This window comes from Doryrhamphus excisus, linkage group LG18 (assembly GCF_037039965.1).
Source record: "Doryrhamphus excisus strain RoL-2023G ecotype Guam linkage group LG18, RoL_Dexc_Guam_v1.1, whole genome shotgun sequence".
Taxonomy (NCBI): domain Eukaryota; kingdom Metazoa; phylum Chordata; class Actinopteri; order Syngnathiformes; family Syngnathidae; genus Doryrhamphus; species Doryrhamphus excisus.
This window is the reverse complement of record NC_136374.1, coordinates 4,748,708-4,769,402: the sequence shown is the minus strand read 5'-3', so window position 1 is coordinate 4,769,402 and position 20,695 is coordinate 4,748,708. Positions and strand designations below refer to the sequence as shown.

At 41.7% G+C, this 20,695-nt stretch overlaps 1 protein-coding gene across 5 annotated transcripts in view; it reads left to right on the top strand.

The window, feature by feature from the left end:
* The window catches only part of LOC131106077 (inositol 1,4,5-trisphosphate-gated calcium channel ITPR1), a 111,322-nt gene that overhangs the window by 55,452 nt on the left and 35,175 nt on the right, over window positions 1–20,695 (top strand). For 3 of the 5 annotated variants that reach the window (XM_078798359.1, XM_058054808.2, XM_058054805.2), the window contains 3 exons: window positions 7,477–7,521; window positions 12,040–12,172; window positions 14,732–14,919. In XM_078798359.1, coding sequence (XP_078654485.1) covers window positions 7,477–7,521; window positions 12,040–12,172; window positions 14,732–14,919 — 366 coding nt within the window. The remainder of the gene's footprint in view (window positions 1–7,476; window positions 7,522–12,039; window positions 12,173–14,731; window positions 14,920–20,695) is intronic. The other 2 variants (XM_058054810.2, XM_058054811.2) reach the window with 1 other exon arrangement.

The window sequence follows — 20,695 nt, the reverse complement described above, 5'->3', positions numbered from 1 at the left end:
GTGAAAGCTGCAATTTATGTATTTTCTGTAAACCCCAGCATTTGTGGTTCCACTGCAGCAAACAGAGGTATATTTCTTTGGGTACTTTCAGCATTTGTGACATGGACGTCATTGTATTCAAGTCAGGGTTGTGATTGTAACTGGCAGGTTTGTCCCGGGGGGTTTCCAGTTTGGGCACATGTGTTGCTGTCAGGACAGATGTGGCAGCTGCGACGGGTTGCTGGCTGGCGTCTGTGGACACAGACTCCAGGCCTTCAAGCACCCACACACTCTCCCTACGTTCACTCTTTTTGGTTTGATGTGACACTTGTTGACACAGTCGAGGCTGTAAGTCATGTGTGCGTGTGCAAAGCACGTAGTGTGTACTTTCACAGCCGGCTTACGTATGACTTCCTTTCCTACACTGAGGACGAGGAATCGAGTTTTGGTGTACGTCGGCTCATAAACAAATTATACCCTAAATTGAAAAAAACAAAAATGACAAAATGTGACACTACTTAGTTGTTACTACCGCTTTCGTAGGAGCCGATCCTTTACCATGCTGAAGAATATCTACCACGTGGCAGTCTGTGAATATGTGTGTGGGAGTGTGCAGGTAGAGAGGACAGTGATGATTTGGCAGGGTTCAGCCCACAGCAGCCTGTATTGGTGGCGACAGTCAAGCAAATGAGACAAGTGTGAAGGATGATATTTTGGTATTAACACATATACTATACATGCTAAGACGTTGCTCAGACATCATTCAAGAAATAAAATGCATCTCAGCTTTCCGATAGAGATGAAAGGCCCGTTATTAGTATCAACTTGGATCTGTTTTTCTAATTGTTGTTGCTTTTAAAAAACAAAAGATGTTTTAAATCTTACATAAGTTAAGAATGTTATCGTCAATGCTGAAGTATTCATGAAAAATGCCTGGCTCTCTCCTTGGAAATGATTCCAGACAGCGGACAAACTGATCTAGCAATTGTTGTATGAAGCACAAGGTCATCTCCCCCTGCACCGGCAGTGGCAGAAAAAACGATATTTCATGATATTTTCAATATTGGCCGATAGTGGCAGTCGACATTTTCCTTTTTCATTTTCCTGCAACTTGCAGCTTGTGTAGACGGTGAAGCCTTGGCACTGCAAAGCTAAGGAAGACACATCCTGACATATGTCGGGTGCTCATATGCTCTTGACTTTGACGAGCTGAGCTGTGACAGGGTTTGTTGTCCTTTCTCTGACTCTGCGTCGCTGTGGCAGATGGCTGCTGTAAGAGGCTCAGTGTCATTGGTTTAGTGACCTGGTTTCTTTAGGATTGATTATGTAACTGTAACCCCTTCTGCCCCCCCCCCTTTTTTTACATAACTTTTTATGTGGAGCACTGCCTCTCAGCGGTTTGACTTACTGTACATACTGTACAGGCTCGGTACTATCATGTTTCAAAGTATAACCTGAATTTCTGCTGTTGAGGAAGTTGGATAACAAACAGAAGAAAACATCCTATCCTTTTGGTCTGTGTTTGATACCGTGCATCATCCCACCTTCTGTTTGCTCATCTTTGACTTAAATGTCAGTGTCATTTCAGTTCACGCTTGCTTTTAATCCTTCTCGTGTATGTTGTTTTGTCCAACAAAACCTGAAACCACTTTTTCCCGAAGGGAACTATGCAAATCCAGTTACCATATTTTGGCTGGTCCAGCAACTTATACACACGTGGACAAAATTGTTGGTACCCCTCAGTTAAAGAAGGAAAATCCCACAATTCTCACTGAAATTACTTGAAACTTACAAAAGTAACAATAAATAAAAATTTATTGAAAATTAAACTAAACTAAAATTAATCAAAATCAGCCATCACTTTTGTATTGTTGATTAACATAATTATTTCAAAAAACAAATTAATGAAACAGGCCTGGACAAAAATGATGGCTTAATATTTTGTTGCACAACCTTTTGAGGAGATCACTGCAATTAAACGATTTCTGTAAGTAAAACAGGTATTTTGGCCCACTCCTCGGGAGCAAACTGCTCCTGTTGTCTCAGGTTAGACGAGTGTCTTCTCCAGATGGCATGTTTCAGCTCCTTCTACAGATGTTCAATGGGATTCAGATCTGGGCTCATAGAGGGCCACTTCAGAATAGTCCAACGCTTTTGGTGGTGTGTTTTGGATCGTTGTCCTCTTGAAAGACCCAAGACCTGCGACTGAGACCAAGCTTTCTGACACTAGGCAGCACATTTCTTTCCAGAATGCCTTGATAGTCTTAAGATTTCATTGTACCTTGCACAACTTCAAGACACCCTGTGCCAGATGCAGCAAAGCAGCCCCAAAACATAACTGAGCCTCCTCCATGTTTCACAGTAGGGACAGTGTTCTTTTCTTTGTAGGCTTGATTTTTCAATCTATGAACATACAGTTGATGCGCCTTACCAAGAAGCTCCAGTTTTGACTCATCTGTCCATAGAACATTCTCCCAGAAGCTCTGTGGCTTGTCAACATGCATTTTCGCAAATTCCAGTCTCGCTTTTTTATGATTTGCTGTCAACGGTGGTGTCCTCCTCGGTCGTCTCCCATGAAGTTCACTTTGACTCAAACAACGACCAATGGTGTGATCTGACACTGATGTACCTTGGCCTTGGAGTTCACCTTTATTTTCTTTGGAGGTTGTTCTGGTCTCTTCTGGAAACAATTCCAACTATCCATCTCTTCAATTTGTCATCAATTTTCCTCTTGTGGCCACATCCAGGGAGGTTGGCTACTGTCCCGTGGACCTTAGACTTCTGAATAATATGTGCCACTCTTGTCACAGGAATTTCAAGCTGCTTAGAGATGGTCTTCTAGCCTTTACCTTTCAGATGTTGGTCTATCATTTTATTTCGAATGTCCTGGGACAATTCTTGCCTTCGCTTTCTGTTGTCCGTGTTCAGTGTGGTACACACCTCGTCACCAAACAGCACAGTGACTATTTGTCACCCTTTCAATAGGCAGACTGACTGATTATGAGTTTGAAGACACCTATGATGTCAATTAAAGGACACACCTGAGATAATCATGTGACTCTGGTCAAATTGTTTTCAATCTTTTGAAGAGGTACCATCATTTTTGTCCATGCCTGTTTCATTAGTTTCTTTTTTTTAATAATTTTGTTAATCAACCATTCAAAAGTGATGGCTGATTATGATTGTTTCATTTTCAAGAAATTTTTATTTATTGTTACTTTTGTAAGTTTCAAGTGATTTTAGTGAGAATTGTGGGATTTTCTTTCTTTAAGTGAGGGGTACCAACAATTTTGTCCACGTGTGTATATGAAAATATATATGTCATTTAACATGTTTGTAAATGTTACGTATTGACTGACTTGATGAACCAAGCTGTGAATATTACCATGGTTTAGAATTTAATGGGTTCAGTGGAATAAGATCGGGAGTTTGGTGAACTTGCTTACCAGTAAATTGCTTGTTGACTTGGTGGTTTGTTATGTTAATTTAGCCTATTCAGCCTCCCGGGTATGTTCTTTATGCTATTGTGTAGCTGAATAAGTATAAATGTGTTTATATTAGCATGGTAATGGTAATGGCTTAATTTCATTTGAACACGCATCAGATTACAATTGAATGCATCACATAATCAGTTCCCAGTTCCACATGTCCAAAAGGAGTAGGAAGAAGCAAAGCTTATTAAATCCTACCCCTCCATCTGGTACTTTTACAATCAGACACTGTTACATTTGTTCGAGTTTTTTTAATTTATTTGTTATTTTTACTTTGTATTTTTATTTATTTTTTTGTCACGTGATGAAGTATGAGGTGACATGACCATACAATTACATAATGAGTAACATAGTAAACGTCAATATAGTGATATATATAGCACATCATGACTGGTTCAAGACTCCTCATCCTTGTATTTAGCAAACATCAACTGTTTGTATTGTTTCTTGAATTGGCTCATCGTTGTACATTGTTTGAGTTCCTTACTCAATTCATTCCATAGTTAGACATTTTTAGCTAATTGGTTATTTTTAGCCTCATGCATTATTTTAGCTGTTTGAAGATTAACTATATCAGCAAGTTTAAGTATTTGTGATTTTAGAAATAAGGAGTTAGTATGTTCTCTTTTTTGCTTTGTTCAATATTGAAATATTTCTGGCCACCTTATGTTGTATATTTGTAATATGAGGCTTCCAGCTCATATTTTCATCTATAGTGATCCCCAGAAATGTATTTTCCTTCACCTTTTCAATGTCTACACCGTCTATTTGTATTTGCTGGTGCGTGTCCTTTCTGCTGCTACCAAACAGCATGATTTTAGTTTTACTTAGGTTCAAGAACACTCTATTATTATCAAACCAGCTTCCAGCTTTTTAGTGTGACCATTTCTTCTCTGACCTTTCTAATGATTTCGTCTGTGCTCCCTCCGGAACAAAAAGCAGTGGTATTATCCGCAAATAATACCAGCTTTAAGGCTTTCGTGACTTTGGAGATATCTTTGATGTACTAGTTGAACAATTTTGGTCCCAGTATTGACCCCTGGGGAACTCCGCACCTAATATATGAACTTGCAGATGTGTTTTCTTCTAGCTTTACGTATTGCTTCCTGTCAGCTAAGTAGCTTTTGACCCAGTACAGAACTAATCCTCTTATTCCGTACCTTTCTAATTTAGTTATTAGGATGTCATGATTGATTGTATCAAAGGCTTTTGTCAGATCCATGAATACTGCGTCTGCACACTTCCTATGATCTATAGCGTTAGTGATTTCCTCCCTAATTTTGATCAGTGGCATGGAGGTGGAAATGTTAGCTCTGTATCCATACTGACTTTCTGATAGTAATTTGTTTGCGTTAATAAATATGTCCAGCCAGTTTTTGAATAGCCTCTCAATAATTTTGGAGAATAACGGTGGTTTTGTGTGCAATTGTGTGGAAAGGAAAGTTATTCAGCTAACTTTCCTTTCCAGATTAAGTGCCTGTTCTTGGTTTTGAATTCTGTGAAATAGTTTTCTAAATAAATGCAACCTAAAGTCTAGTGCAACTTGTTTTTTTCCCCTACAAGATGCATTTTTTGACTGATGCGACTTGTAGTGGGTAAATGGGTGTAATCTGTTCCAGACATTCAAAGATGTTCACACAAAATACTTTTAACATGCAACAGTTTTCCAAAAGCTGAATCATATGGAAACTGGGGCATTCAAAAAAACAAGATTGTACTGTGTATATACAGGGTCAGGCAAAATGATCCGACACATTTGTAGGTTAAATAAAAGGCAAATAAAGTAAAGAAACAAAAAAGTGTTCTTATTTTTGAAAAGTACATATAATGCCATTCTGTTTCATTATGTTTTAAAAATGAAATCAGTTCTGGCGGTACAAGGTCGGCCTGTTAATTTTGGTTTCAATGCAGAGCCAGTAGCTGGACGTAGGTAACCATAACAAGATGGTGTTTCCAGTGGAAACAGAACGCTCGTTGTGCTGCAGTTACAGATTTTTTGTTTTTATCAATGTTCCCACAATAAAAGTGCGTTGCTCACCAGGCCAATTCATGGCAGCAACTGAAAAAGAAACCAAAAACAATGGCATTATGTGAAAAAAATTGCATTATATGTACTTTTCAAAAATAAAAACACTTTTTTGTTTCTTTACTTTATTTACCTTTTATTTAACCTACAAATGTGTCAGATCATTTTGCTTGACACTGTATAAACACCAGTCAAAAGTCTGTGTTAATTTTCATATGATTCTGTTTTTGTTCATATTTTTGGGGTGTCTGAAAGGGTTTAATTGGATTTACATGATTTCTTATGGGGAAAAATTGCTCAGTTTATGCACATTCTGACCTTTTGGAAAAAACCATGACTGTCAAAGGATGGGGCACTGTTGAGGGAAATATGCTGCTGGTTCCAAAATAGAAAGGAGAGGAAGCTAATTGTTTGAGAGTAGAGAGAGGTGCAATATAATAAAGTCTGCGACCAAATCAATAAAACCTAAATAGATGGTTTCAAGTGAGACTGTCTAACTTCTACAGAGAGTACTGTTACTAATATAGCAGCCCTCCGCACATGGCGGACCTCGGTCAAGATCCAGACCCGGTGATGGCCCTTTACAGACCCATCCATCCATCCATTTTCCTCTGCTTATACGGGTCCGGGTCGCGAGGGCAGCAGTCGAAGCCCAGACTTCCCGGCCCCCAGCCACCTCCTCCAGCTCCACCGGGAGGACACCAAGGTGTTCCCAGGCCAGCTGTGAGACATAATCCCTCCAGCTTGTCCTAGGTCTGCCGCGGGGCCTTTTCGCAGCTGGGCATGCCCGGAACACCTCACCAGGGAGGATTCTCCTTCTCGATGTGAAGGAGAAGCGGCTCTACTCTGAGCCCCTCCCGGATGGCTGAGCTCCTCACCCTATCTCTTAGGGTTTCAGCCGCCTGTATCCGCCATCTTGTTCTGTCGGTCATGACCCAAAGCTCAATGTTTGTGTACATTTCATGCACAAACTGGTGTTTCTTTTGTAGGTTCGTGTTCATCTCATTCATTTTGTTTTCTCAAGTAACTGCAAAAATGAAAGAATGTCCCTTTTCATCTCCCACACTCTTCCCCAAACTTAACCAGTGAACAATTGAGTGGCTATGCAAGTCCTGGTGATCAGTGTCAGTTTCTTCAAGAAACTTAAAGGGACCTATGATAGTCATTCTTCTACCCTTAGTATTGAGTTGTGGACTCGTAGAGCAGCTGCACACGATAACCTGCACAAAAAGCTTTCTACATCTTCCAGAATCTGCACCTATTCCAGCTGTATTTCCTTGCCTTTCCAAAAGTGTTTTAATTTATTCCGCCCATGGCTCGCCCACTCTGGTGTCATAGCCCTAATTTATAGCTTTGTCTTTAAATACAAAGCTTTGTGTCATTATTGGTTGTTTGCGCTTTTTCTCATTTTGCCATTTGCTCTACTTTAGTAAATTTTTGCTGTTTTATTTTGCTTCTGCAGTGATGCAATGACAAATACGCCACGGGCCACGGATCTCTATCACTGTCACTGTCTCTCTCACTTTCTCTTGACGCTGAATGCATGTTGCTGCGTGGTGAGGCAAACGGGTGCATGTGCACTGGTTCCTAAGGCCAGGTTTTGGGATATGGGCTCATATGGGATATCGTAGAGCGTACAGGCATGTTCAGTGGTCAAATGCGTGCCTGATGTAGTAATCCGTTTTTTAGGTGACCCCTGTTTCAGAATGTGTTTAGAGTGTAGCTTCATTCTGAAATTGGAAAGCTGAATATCCCCGAATTTTTGTGAGTTGTGTATGAATGCATGTTGCCCTGTTGAGTGGCCATCACAAATATGACTGTTAACCAAAGCATGGCAACTCACTCCTACTAGACCTTTGCATGGCCCTTTGCATGGACTTGATTGTGTTGTGTTGTGTTGTGTCTTTTTAATGTGAAGCATGAATACTAACCCCTGTGCTTGCATCTGTTTGGCCTAACACGCAACACTGCACCCGGCAGCTGGATCAGAACCAGCCCGAGAAGCTGTTGGAGGACCAGAAAAGGGTAGGTACTTGTCTGCTACAGCATCTCCTACCTCTAACAGAACAGAACATGCACTTGGGTCCCGCTTTATCTTTGAAATTTAAGCAAAAAGATGAAGGCAATTTAACAAAAAGCCCTCAAAGTTGACCGCACAGCATCTTGTGAATTTTATTCTGCATAAAGGCAGTCCTCTGTAACAGCTTTACATCGGTAACAGTACATCCTAAAAACAATAACTATGGTCAATAGTGTGCAGTTACGGACCTGCCATGTGTCGGTGGCTCCCTTTTTAGAGATAAAGCCTCAGGATGTGAGCACTCTCATTCATTACCAATGACTATTTGCATTCATAAGTACGTTATTCTGCAACATCTTATTTTTGTCCGCATTTTTTTAAACTATGTCCACATTTTTCAGCCAATTCAGAATCAGTCAAAGTGTTTAGCTGGATCGGAAGTGGAGAATATACAGTGAAGAAAATAAGTATTTGAACACCCTGCTATTTTGCTATTTCTCCCACTTAGAAATCATGGAGGGGTCTGAAATTTTCATCGTAGGTGCATGTCCACTGTGAGAGAGATAAACTAAAAAGAAAAATCCAGAAATCACAATGCATGATTTTTTAACAATTTATTTGTGTGATACAGCTGCTAATAAGTATTTGAACACCTGAGAAAATGAATGTTAATATTTGGTACAGTAGCCTTTGTTTGCTATTACAGAGGTCAAACGTTTCCTGTAGTTTTTCACCAGGTTTGCACACACTGCAGGAGGGATCTTGGCCCACTCCTCCACACAGATCTTCTCTAGATCAGTCAGGTTTCTGGGCTGTCGCTGAGAAACACGGAGTTTGAGCTCCCTCCAAAGATTTTCGATTGGGTTCAGGTCTGGAGACTGGCTGGGCCATGCTAGAACCTTGATATGCTTCTTACGGAGCCACTCCTTGGTTTTCCTGGCTGTGTGCTTCGGGTCGTTGTCGTGTTGGAAGACCCAGCCACGACCCATCTTCAATGCTCTGACAGAGGGAAGGAGGTTGTTCCCCAAAATCTCACAATACACGGCCCCAGTCATCCTCTCTTTAATGCAGTGCACTCGTCCTGTCCCATGTGCAGAAAAACACCCCCAAAGCATGATGCTACCACCCCCATGCTTCACAGTAGGGATGGTGTTCTTCGGATTGTACTCTTCATTCTTCTTCCTCCAAACACGCTTATTGGAATTATGACCAAAAAGTTCTATTTTGGTCTCATCTGACCATAAAACTTTCTCCCATGACTCCTCTGTATCATCCAAATGGTCATATGCAAACTTAAGACGGGCCTTGACATGTGCTGGTTTAAGCAGGGGAACCTTTCGTGCCATGCATGATTTCACATCATGACGTCTTAGTGTATTACCTACAGTAACCTTGGAAACGGTGGTCCCAGCTCTTTTCAGGTCATTGACCAAGTCCTGTCGTGTAGTTCTGGGCTGATTCCTCACCTTTCTTAGAATCATTGAGACCCCACGAGGTGATATCTTGCATGGGGCTCCACTCCGATTGAGATTGACCGTCATGTTTAGCTTCTTCCATTTTCTAATGATAGCTCCAACAGTGGACCTTTTTTCACCAAGCTGCTTGGTAATTGCTCCGTAGCCCTTTCCAGCCTTGTGGAGGTGTACAATTTTGTCTCTGGTGTCTTTGGACAGCTCTTTGGTCTTCGCCATGTTACAAGTTAAAGTCTTACTGATTGTATGGGGTGGACAGGTGTCTTTATGCAGCTAACGACCTCAAACAGGTGCATCTGATTCAGGATGATACATGGAGTGCAGGTGGACTTCTAATGGGCAGACTAACAGGTCTTTCAGGGTCAGAATTCTAGATGATACACAGGTGTTCAAATACTTATTTGCAGCTGTATCACACAAATAAATTGTTAAAAAATCATGCATTGTGATTTCTGGATTTTTCTTTTTAGTTTATCTCTCTCACAGTGGACATGCACCTACGATGAAAATTTCAGACCCCTCCATGATTTCTAAGTGGGAGAAATAGCAAAATAGCAGGGTGTTCAAATACTTATTTTCTTCACTGTATATGGACACCCATCCGTCAATTCATCATCTTCCACTTATCTTGTTTTTGAACGTAAATCAAATAAATATCTGTCCGATATGAGGAATTATGGGGCGGCACGGCGGTCTAGTGGTTGGCGTGCAGACCTCACAGCTAGGAGACCAGGGTTCAATTCCACCCTCGGGCATCTCTTTGTGGAGTTTGCATGTTCTCCCTGTGCATGCGTGGGTTTTCTCCTCCCACATTCCAAAAACATGCTAGGTTAATTGGCGACTCCAAATTGTCCATAGGTATGACTGTGAGTGTGAATGGTTGTTTGTCTATATGTGCCCTGTGATTGGCTGGCCACCAGTCCAGAGTGTACCCCGCCTCTCGCCCGAAGACAGCTGGGATAGGCTCCAGCACCCCCGCGACCCTCGTGAGGAAAAAGCGGTAAAAAATGAATGAATGAGGAATTATGATGTCTGACCAATAAAGCCAATAAAATCAAATAAAAAAATAGGTCAGATAACCAATTAGACGAGATTACCCATACTTTGCTGTTGATGGTGAGCAAATCAAGCGCTCGATTTTTCCAACGTGTGATGTGCTGTAAACATAAACACGCGATGTCATGTGGGACCTCCCCACTGCCACTACTTTATGCATTATTTAGCTAACGCTCCGCAAACACCTCACCACGAGAGAAAAAATCTTGACCTTAACACACCAAACCACACCAGCCACCTAAAAAGCCTGCATCACCACAACAGAACCCCGAAAGCCCACAAAGAAGAAGAAGTTGCCCTAAAGCTTGGGGCCCGCTACCCTCGCCACCGCATCCTCCAACATTGGCCAAGACACTGCTCCTTGTCTCAAAGCACTCCATAGTTTGAACTCATCAGACACCGTTATATTTTGATGTTTTGCTAATAAGGCAGGGGCTCTTGCATAGTCAGTCAAATCCAACTTTGTTTCAGTGGTTCTTACCTGTAGGTGTTGATCTTGTGAAGCAGGAAATTATCGCTAAAATATACAGTATTGTGTGTCTTGTTTGACACAGCCAATAAATGTCCACGTTTCTCTTCGGTGACCCCGATGTGATTCTCTTAACTAAATTGTGAGTCAACAACATCAAAATTTCCATTCAAAATGAATACACATTTCTCAACATTTCTCATGTCACATTTCTCAACAATTTTCACAAGCATCCTCGGCTCCTTGTCCCATTTTGAGTCACATTTCCATATTTGGTGACCCCGACGTGATTGTTCGAATTATATTGTGGGTCACCACAATATCAAAATCCCCACTGAAACTAAATGGACAATATTTACAAGTTCCATATTTCTTACATTTGTCAACTGGTTCCAAACATTCCAACATGAAAACTTTCAGCTCATCCCAGGATAATGTATTTCCATAAAAACAAATGGCCTTCCACCTGATGAAATCGTGATACTTTCACATTTTTCAACTGATTCAAATTTCAAATGGATGGCATTTCCCCCTCATTTGTGCGGGGAATCATACCATTCCAGCCTCAAAACACTTAAACTGTCAATTTGCCACATTCCAAAAATTCCATAACACAAGTGCCCTTTAATCTGAAGAATTCTTACGGCCACATTTCTCAACTGACTGAAACCATTCCAACCCCAAACTTCAATCAATTCCCATTGAAAAGAATGTTTTTTGGCATTTTTCCTAATTACTTGATCAAATCAATCCAGCATCAAATTTTCCAGTTTCCACCTAATGCCACATATTCCATGCAGCATTTCAGTTCTGCACCAGCGCTTCTGCATTTGCATTCAATTTCCACATAAACCGCCTTCTCTAGTTGCGTAATAAAATATGTATTCTAAAAAATTCAAATTTTTGTTTTGAGGAAGGACAGCTACAGAGTGACACGCAATAAACAGGAGTGATAATTGACATTTCATCATGCTAGCGACACAATCTAATCCTGACCTTTGGAGCACAACTTCGTCTTACATAATCAGCCATCAGGGAGCACACAGGTTTGACAGACCTGTCACGTAATGGCACACACACACTACACATACACGTTCTCCTTCATTTCTTTCACTTTGTCACATGGGAGGTCTTTCAGGTAGCCATGGGCTGCGGTTGCCATAACAACAGCAAAGTCGTGCTGCTTAATGTTCAACAGTTGATGAGTCACAGCGTGGGAGAGCTGGCCTCAGGTCTGTCTTAGAGAAAACTGCATCTCGACATTGTCATTAGGCAGGGTCGCTCACGATGACGACAAGCACAGTTTTGGTCCATTAGGTAGAATGATGTAACATTTGGGTGATGCAGCTGTTTACATTCTTTTTTCTTTTTTTTATACCCTCTGTTTACTTAAGGACGGCGGTGATGATGATGGTGAAGGTCCATCACACAAAGCGGATGACGCCTCTTCCGTGTTACACAACCACCCCTTCTGCCACATGTCTGCAATCATGTCATCGCACTTCTCTTTTCTTCTCCTGTGATAGGGCGAGGCGCTGAGGCAGATTCTGGTGAACCGTTACTATGGCAACTTCCATCGGAGTGGTGGGCGGAGGGACAGCTTGACGTCATTCAGCAGTGGCCCCCTAAGCCCCGTTGGACCCAGCAAAAACCAGTCAGGTGGTTAACACTGATGCTGAACGCACACTTTGAAACTTTGACATTGCGATCACACAGTGACGTAACTCCTGAAAAGCAATAACATTTTTAACACATAATTAACACACAGAATGCAATTCTACACAATATTTCATCTGTTTATTCCTCTACCTCTTCTTTATTCTGTCTCTATCCATCCATCCATTTTCTAAGCCGCTTATCCTTATTCTGCCTCAAAATCCTCCCATATTTTACAACTGATTCAAACCAATCCAACGTCAAAATGTTCAGCTCATTCAGGACACATTGGCTATCCAGCAGGACATTTCCAAAAAGTCCACATTTCCTTTAATTTCATATTTTCTCTGAAAATGTTCCCCTGGTGGAAAAACATTAATTCATTCATTCATTCATTTTCTACCGCTTATCCTCACAAGGGTTGCGGGGGTGCTGGAGCCTATCCCAGCAGTCTCGGGGCAAGAGGCGGAGTACACCCTGGACTGGTGGCCAGCCAATCACAGGGCAGATATAGACAAACAACCGTTTGGAATGTGGGAGGAAACCGGAGTACCCGGAGAAAACCCACGCATGCACGGGGAGAACATGCAAACTCCACACAGAGACGGCCGAGGGTGGGAATTGAACCCAGGTCTCCTAGCTGTGAGGTCTGTGCGCTAACCACTAGACCGCCGTGCCACCTGGAAAAAAAACATATTTTTCAAAAATATTTACAAAATCCCAAATTTTTGTGTTTATTTCATTTAATTGTACCAATATAGCTCCCATGAATATGCCAGTGAGTGTACACAAACAGATGACAACTTCCAAAGAATGAGTCCCAATGAAAAGCCAACAGTGTCAATATTAAATGCTCAGCTAAGTTCAGCTAAAACATCATCTTATCTTAAGCCAAAATGCCTTACTTATATCAAGTTAAAGTTAGTAAAGTAGTAGTTAGTAGTAAAACAAGTGTCTCTGTGTGTTATGCAAGGACATGGCCCTATCTGTCTGACTCTGAGCATTCACTATCAGCCCCAAAGTTGTGCCCCAGGGTGCCCTTTGAGCACGGAGAGTGCTTCACTCTTATCACTGCCTGATAAGGCTGTCATTGTGTTACCGGCTGCAGTCAAAATACCAAAGCGCTTCATTTCTGCTCACTCTTGGCCCTTTTATTTAGGTTCACCACCAACCCACAGTCTGTTGGGATAGGCTCCAGCTTACTCCTGTGATCCTAATGGGGAGAAGCGCTATGAATGAATGAATGAATGAATGAGTGGAAGATCACCTTAAATCGTCATGTGGTGAAAGACTGAGGCCCCTGACGTACTGTTTGCTCAAGCTGCTTTGTTGGAGCGTGTCAGCGTGCAAGACTGCTACATCCCGTGCTTTCCACGTGTTCCAGAAATAACAGCCAAGCTGAGAAGTCCACGCATGAATGCCGCTGGAAATTTGCCACCAGAGTCGTGCATTTGAGCAGGCTTGATGTGCTTTTAAAATATGCCAGGGGACAAAGCCTCTTCGTATGGCCTATATTTTTACCCTGCACAAGGATGCTAACCAACAACCTAAAGTAATAAGTACAGCAACTTCCAATGTGTGTACTGATGTGTATATATCATCATATTGTGGCATCAGCGTGTAAATGTTAATATGCGGTATGTTATTACACTATGTAGTTTTGCAAGGGTTACCATTCCAGGACCATCAGTGAGTGGTGGAAATAACACGACTAATTGATAAACCCAATTTTGACAGAATATTTGTACTGCAGGTTAGAGGGTTTTTTTATACATTAGTTATGCGATACACCCCGCCTCTCGCCCAAAGACAGCTGGGATAGGCTCCAGCACCCATGCGACCCTTGTGAGGAAAAAGCGGTAGAAAATGAATGAATGATGCGATACAACATAACAATAATATAATTGCATTGTATAACAAATGTTAGAACAAATGTAGAGAACAAATGTAACAGTTACTGATTGTAAAAGTACCAGATGGAGGGGTAGGATTTAATAAGCTTAGCTTCTTCCTACTCCTTTTGGACCTGTGGAACTGTGAACTTATTATGGGATGCACTCAATTGTAATCTGATGCATGTTCAAATGAAATAAAACCATTACCATTACCATTACCAATCATTATACTAACACAATCATGATAATCAAATGTGTAATATGAAGCATTTATATGGTTCTAAACTTACAGGCAACCGTCAGTGGGTAACCATAACTGAGATGAAAAAGGAGTTTGACGCCCCTGATAGACTCACATGTTAGCACTGGAAGAGTTCCCTGCTGTTTCCGTACAGTACCTCCTGCGGTGGCTATCGTCTCATCAATGTAACATCACTGACACCGAGTGACCGGTATAGAATACTACATATCATAATAGCGTCTTTGAATGCATCTTGTATTTTACTTCATTTTTATGCTTGAAGATGCTTAATTTAGGTGACAAATATGTGCAATTTTTTTCCAATATTATTTTTTTAAATAATAGATTGTTTTCAAACACATGTGATAGAGCAAAGCCGCAAAGTGGCAACCACCCACTTACTTGTTGATCTCTGCTGTTTGATAGTGTTAGGGGGACCCGGGGCGCTGAGTCGTGGTGAAATGAGCCTGGCAGAGGTGCAGTGTCACCTGGACAAAGAAGGAGCCTCTGACCTAGTGATCGACCTTATCATGAACACCACCAGCGACAGAGTCTTCCAGGAAAGCATCCTCCTGGCCATTGCTCTGCTCGAGGGCGGGAACACCACCATCCAGGTCTGTTGGCTCCCACAATGCATGTGCTATACAGTACATGCTGTATTTCTATGGGTACTGTATATGGGTCAGTGTGCCACCACATGCATTACATAACACATCCTGTATAAAGTGTGCCCTGCAATTGTGCTTAAAGGCTACCCTAAACAATTATACATCCATAGATATGGCATTTTTTCTTTTTTGTTGTTGTCCCAATCATTCCTCTGTCTCTTTTTTTTGTGTCCTCAAGCAAGTGTCTGTCTGTCGATGCGTACCTTGTGATCAGGCTGTCCACCTATGCATTGTTGTGTAATCACGGGGCTCGTGTAATCAGATTACAGCGATGAACCCATACAGCGAAGATAATGCTTTGGCTTCCCACGCCTGCGGCAGAGCTGCGTCACGTGACAGGATTGTTACATAAAGTCTGTGTGAATGAACAATGAGGGATGCCTCAGCCTTCCAAACATTTCCGCTGCCGTGCATTCTCTTGCTTGCCCAAACTAGGTCATGCTGAGCTTCCGGAAGTGGGCCAGTGGGGAGAGAAGGTGGAAGAGAGACTGAAACCTGAGCTCCTCTATCTGGTAGTCTGTAGTTACTTTGTATAGAGCGGTTAAGCTTCCACACGGTGCCAATATTTATATGCTCCTCCTGGCAATGGAGTAGTTACTCGGGGTGTAACAGTATGTGTACTGTATTCATAGTTGGATTTTTCAAGACGGAACATTTGATACACATGATACAGGTCCCGTTTACTCCTTACATTTACTCCAGTGCAACCCATCTTTAATTAGCAGGAGTGCCAAGGACAAAGATCTCCGAACTTTTGCTACCGAGGGCCACATCGCGAAAAATGAGGTGCCAGGGCCACTTGGATATATATTTTTAACATATTTATAACATATTTGGTCTTTGCTCTTTCCAATTATTTTTCATTTTCAAGTATTATTAAAAAAACTTTTTTCTGAAATAATCTTTGGAAATTATTATTTTGTAATATGATGACTTTATTCCCATAATATTTAACCCTTTTCCCCCAACAACATTTTTCAAAAAGTTTTTTTGTTTAGTTTATTATTTAATTTTTGTATTTGCTTTTTATTTTATCGCTATGCTACTAAAATGACATTAATTTTCCTCATATTACAAGTTCATTCATATAAAATTGTGACAAGTACAATATTTTTCTCTTAACATTTTGACTTTATTCTGGTAATCATTTACTTTATGTACACATCTATAGTCTCAAAATAATGACCAATGTAACCATGTAACATATGAAACAATGAAAATGAAATGCTTACCAAGCAGTATCAGACGAGGGCTTGCAGGCGGAGTGGGGGTTGTTTCAATGTCAGCTACAGGGACACACCTGGAAGGAACGAAGACAACCATATTATGGAAAATAATAAACAATCAAAAAACAGAAGCACTGGGTGAGAATAATGTTGACCTACTGTAAATATAGATATGGCATTCAATATTAAACACGTGGCAAGAAAGAGAATATAAATTTACATCTGCAAGAAGGACCAGCCCTGTTAGCTTCTCTCCGAAGTGTGCCATGAGCAGCTGAACAATGCAAAGTACCATCTCTGTACCGGTGTCTGTAAGAAACTCAAAATGGGCGTAGATGTACCTGAGAATGAAAAGAAAAGGCCATTTGCTTTTCTTATCTTCAATGTCAATTTGTGCAGCACGCAGGAGAGCAACTAACGTAACACAGTCTAATCATAATACAAATCGTTACACTTCATGTAAAAGTTGTTTTTCGTGGACGGAGATTAAAATTTCCTTACTTGACTAAACTCTGTGTTCAACAGATTTCATTCGAAGTCGACAGAAAGTAAAATAAAAGCCAACACAGCCATCTCTCTTACTCATTTCACTCTTCCATCAACCACCAAAAGTGTAGTTTGTTCGAGATAAGTCCTTAATTCTGCCTGCTCGATGTAAAAATATTTTGGACGTGCTCTTTCTCTCCCCTGCTTTGCTGAGTGACCGGTATGTAAAATTAACTGGAACAAAATTTAATGGAAGAAAAAAATCAACTGTAAAAATGTTGCTAAAATTATTCAAATCTTAGCCTCACTGATGAGTGGCACTGAAAATCAGGCACTCGCTAGCTAACCAGTTTGATTTCATTCTGCTGTAAAAAAAAAATAAAGATAAGTTAGTTTTTACTTACCGTGTTATTTGTAGATGCACAATTGGAGGGATGCAGACGAAGCAAGATTTCCTGTTCATGGGTAGCAAACATGTCCCCGCTGCGCAGGCAGGAGAACTTCGCGAGTTTGGTACGCGCCAAATTTGAGAAAATACTGTAGTTTACTGTAATTTATAACAGTAGCATACTGTTGACAGCCAACAGTGCGCTGTTGCTTCACGTTGAACAACCCACAATGCATTGTGAACTACAGTAAAAAAACATATTCCGTTAATACAGTGTATTACTGTTGGAAATTGGCCGTAAATTAACAGTAATTGTTTACAGTGTCATTGCGTTTCCAGTAGATTGCTTTGTGGCGTCACCTTCAGTCATGGTCACATTGACACAGGCCCCCAAATACCTGTCCTTGGCTATGCCTGCCAGTAACTAGCAGCTTGTAACCCAAATTTTACCTTGCAGTTCAAAGAAAAAAATCATCAGAGAAACCTTGCATGTAAAAAGCACTGTTAGTTCGGACACTCGTATGCCGAGGTACCACTGTATAAATGACAATTTAAAAAATACCTGCAATGCACCAGTAACTTCTCTTTCTCCCATGCTATTTGTTCATTTTAGGCACACTCCCTATCTCTCTCCTTTTTGTGCACTGTGCTCTTTGCCCTGCTCACATAGCTGTTTTTAGCTTGTATTCACTTCGCCTCCATGACAATATGGGAACATTAACCCAGAATTACGACACACAATCAATACGTTGACGATACCTTTTGTCGCCTGCTCCTTTTATTCACAAAACATAAAACTCCTTTTTTCTTAATAATTGGCTTTCAAGAAAACATTAACCTTTGACCTCGTTTGTGCTGTGGAGCCCAGCACCTGTTAGTACTTCTATATCTTCTTCTTTCGTGACACAGTTAACTATTTACTCGTGATCTTCGGTGCAAGCAGAAATAAACAGCATGCATGCAACCTCGTTCCTTCTGCAAACGCCCCCATGCAAAGTTGTAGATTTGAATAACCGTGCATTTTATGGCGACTTTTAACGCATTGTGGCTTTTATTCAAATGCACTGCCAGTCAGCCACCTGGTAACATCATTCACCACAAGTGTGTGTGTGTGGGGGGGGGTGCTGTCATTGTGTAAATATGATGACATAAGTGACAGATCTAAAAAGGAGGGGAAGGGAGCAGCTCCATTTGGTTTCCATGTGGTGCTGCCTGACGAGAGGAAGACGAGGAGGGCGGAGGGTGCGGGCGTGAGGGAATGGGAGCGCAAGTATAAATAGCTGTTACATAACATCCCTTTGTTGACGCCAAGTCGCCGAGCGGAAGGAGAGAAAGGGAAGCGCTGTGACCTTGTTTTTCAGCAGAGTCCGCCTCCGCCTCGCCCCTGTCCTCTCTGTCTCATTCCAATCAGAGTGTGTCGCCATGGATACAGACAGGCTGTGTTTACCCAACACTACAGGTGGTGTGGAGGGGAGGGGGCGGCAAGCTTGTCCTTCTCCCCTCTCTCGCTCCATTATTTTCTGCTATTAGTCTTTCTCCATCCTGTCCTTGACCGCTTAAACCGGCACGTCATTCTTGATATCCAAACACTTCGTGATGTGCAACAGCGGTTTAGACGTACATTTTCTCTGCTGCTTGTTATAGGGGCTTCCATCTTTTCCTCAAAAACGTAGTCAGAGGGATGCTGTCATAACTCTTCAATGACACATGTATTCCCCTCCAGTCACCACCAGTCAAACAAAATGAACTCCCCAGGAGTGAAATTCAATAGGACTGCGTCTGATGCCCAGACTGAAATATGTCGTGCCAGCAGGACCGTGTGCCCGGCTGCATGCTGAGATTTATTTCTGCCGTGACATTAACACATCATAAGTAGATACATGCAAATTTGGTTGGCATGCATTTGGAGGAGAACTCCGTCTTGAAGAGTGTGTTGTATGACTTGTGGGCGTGTTCTCCAAACACAGGCATGTGCCTGTTGCCCGAGGCGGCTGACCTAGTTTTGTGAGTGTCTGTAAAAGTCAGTGGGCGTGGAAGTTGTGCGTGTGGGTGTGTGGGTGTGTGTGTGTGCATGTGTGTGTGCGCGCGCGCGCGTGTGTATATATATATGGCTTATGTAATAGAGCAAAGGGAGGAGGGGGGCCCTCATGGCGAGTGCGCCTCTCCCAGCACACACACACACACGAGTTTGGTCGATGCATGTTATTCCAATGCCAGGTCTGTGTGTGAGTGAGGGCTAAGGAAAAAATGGAGGAAAGAAATCCATTCTGGATTCAAACTTTTCTTTATTCCTAAATGACCATGATTTTTTTTTCAATTTTAGCTCCATTACTAACAAACGCGGCATGATGACTGGCACTTCCTCCTCTTCCTCAATAACTCCAGTCTTGGGCATCTATGGTGCGGCCTCCCAAACATGGTGTAAAGCTGCTAGTGACTTTATTTGGGCAAATAAGCAAAATGAGCAAAAGATGTTTTCTTTTTCATTGTTCCAGGGCACCAAATTATCACAAATTTTGGTGAGATTTCTGGCACGTTTAGTACCTTAAACCGCTGATTAAAAAAAGTCAAGGCAAGGCAAAAACCATTATGTAAAATTCTATAAATCATTCCATAAAACAAAAAATAATAATAATTACAAATGAAATGAGCAGATAAAATACTCTGACTTATCAAATTCACAGTTCAGTGTTTTCAGCCTACATTTGAACATTGCCAAAGTTGAGGGTTGTTGCACATCTTCTGGAAGACTGTTCCAGATTTTGGCAGCATGAAACTGAAAGTGGTCGCCCCCAGGATTTAATGTGGCTGTTAAATTTCAGATCTGAGTCCATTATTACCCCAAGATTTTGAACCTGATGAGGTTTTAGGTTTTAGAGAAAGTCTCAAGATAACTGACAACACTTTCTCTTTGTTTCTGTGGGCCAAAGTCCATGATTTCAGTTTTCCATGTTCCCCTGACGCCCGTGGCGCACAGAGGGTTGACTGAGGGTTATCTGCATAGTTGTGGTTGGACATATGGCACATATTCTGTCTGAGAAGGTGTTTCGCCTCTCATCCTACCAGGCTTTATCAGTTCATTCTCAAAGACGAGGTGGGACACACACCAGTCAGACTGGTCTAACAGCGATGGATTGAATGCCCTGAGATTAATTTGCTAAATCTTGATGTGAATTCTTTAAAATGTAAGTACTTGGCCTTGAACATGCCATATGTACGGAAAAAAATAATCCCATAGAATTCTGTGAGTTGTGAGTGGGGCTTTTAGGTGCGGGCGGTCCCTCGCAGCAGTCTGTCATGGGAGTTGTTTATTAGGTATTAGGCGACGGATGGCTTCACTCAGCAACCCTCCTTAGTCTGCTATCAGCTCATCCTGAGTGTTGATGGTGCGTACGTGCAGAAGACCTGCTGCTTAGTGGTGGAGGCCTGGGTGGGGTGGGGCGGGAGCCTCTAGAATCTGCTTGAGGGCACTGGCACACGATTATGTCATTGTTGAAGTGGCTCCAGAGGAGAGTTGACCACAAAACTGTGCATGAATTCTACTTTGAGTTGTTGAGTTGTTTCTTGTGGTCACAAGGTGTCTCTTTCTTCTCATTTTACTCCTCCAGTAGCCCAGTTTTGC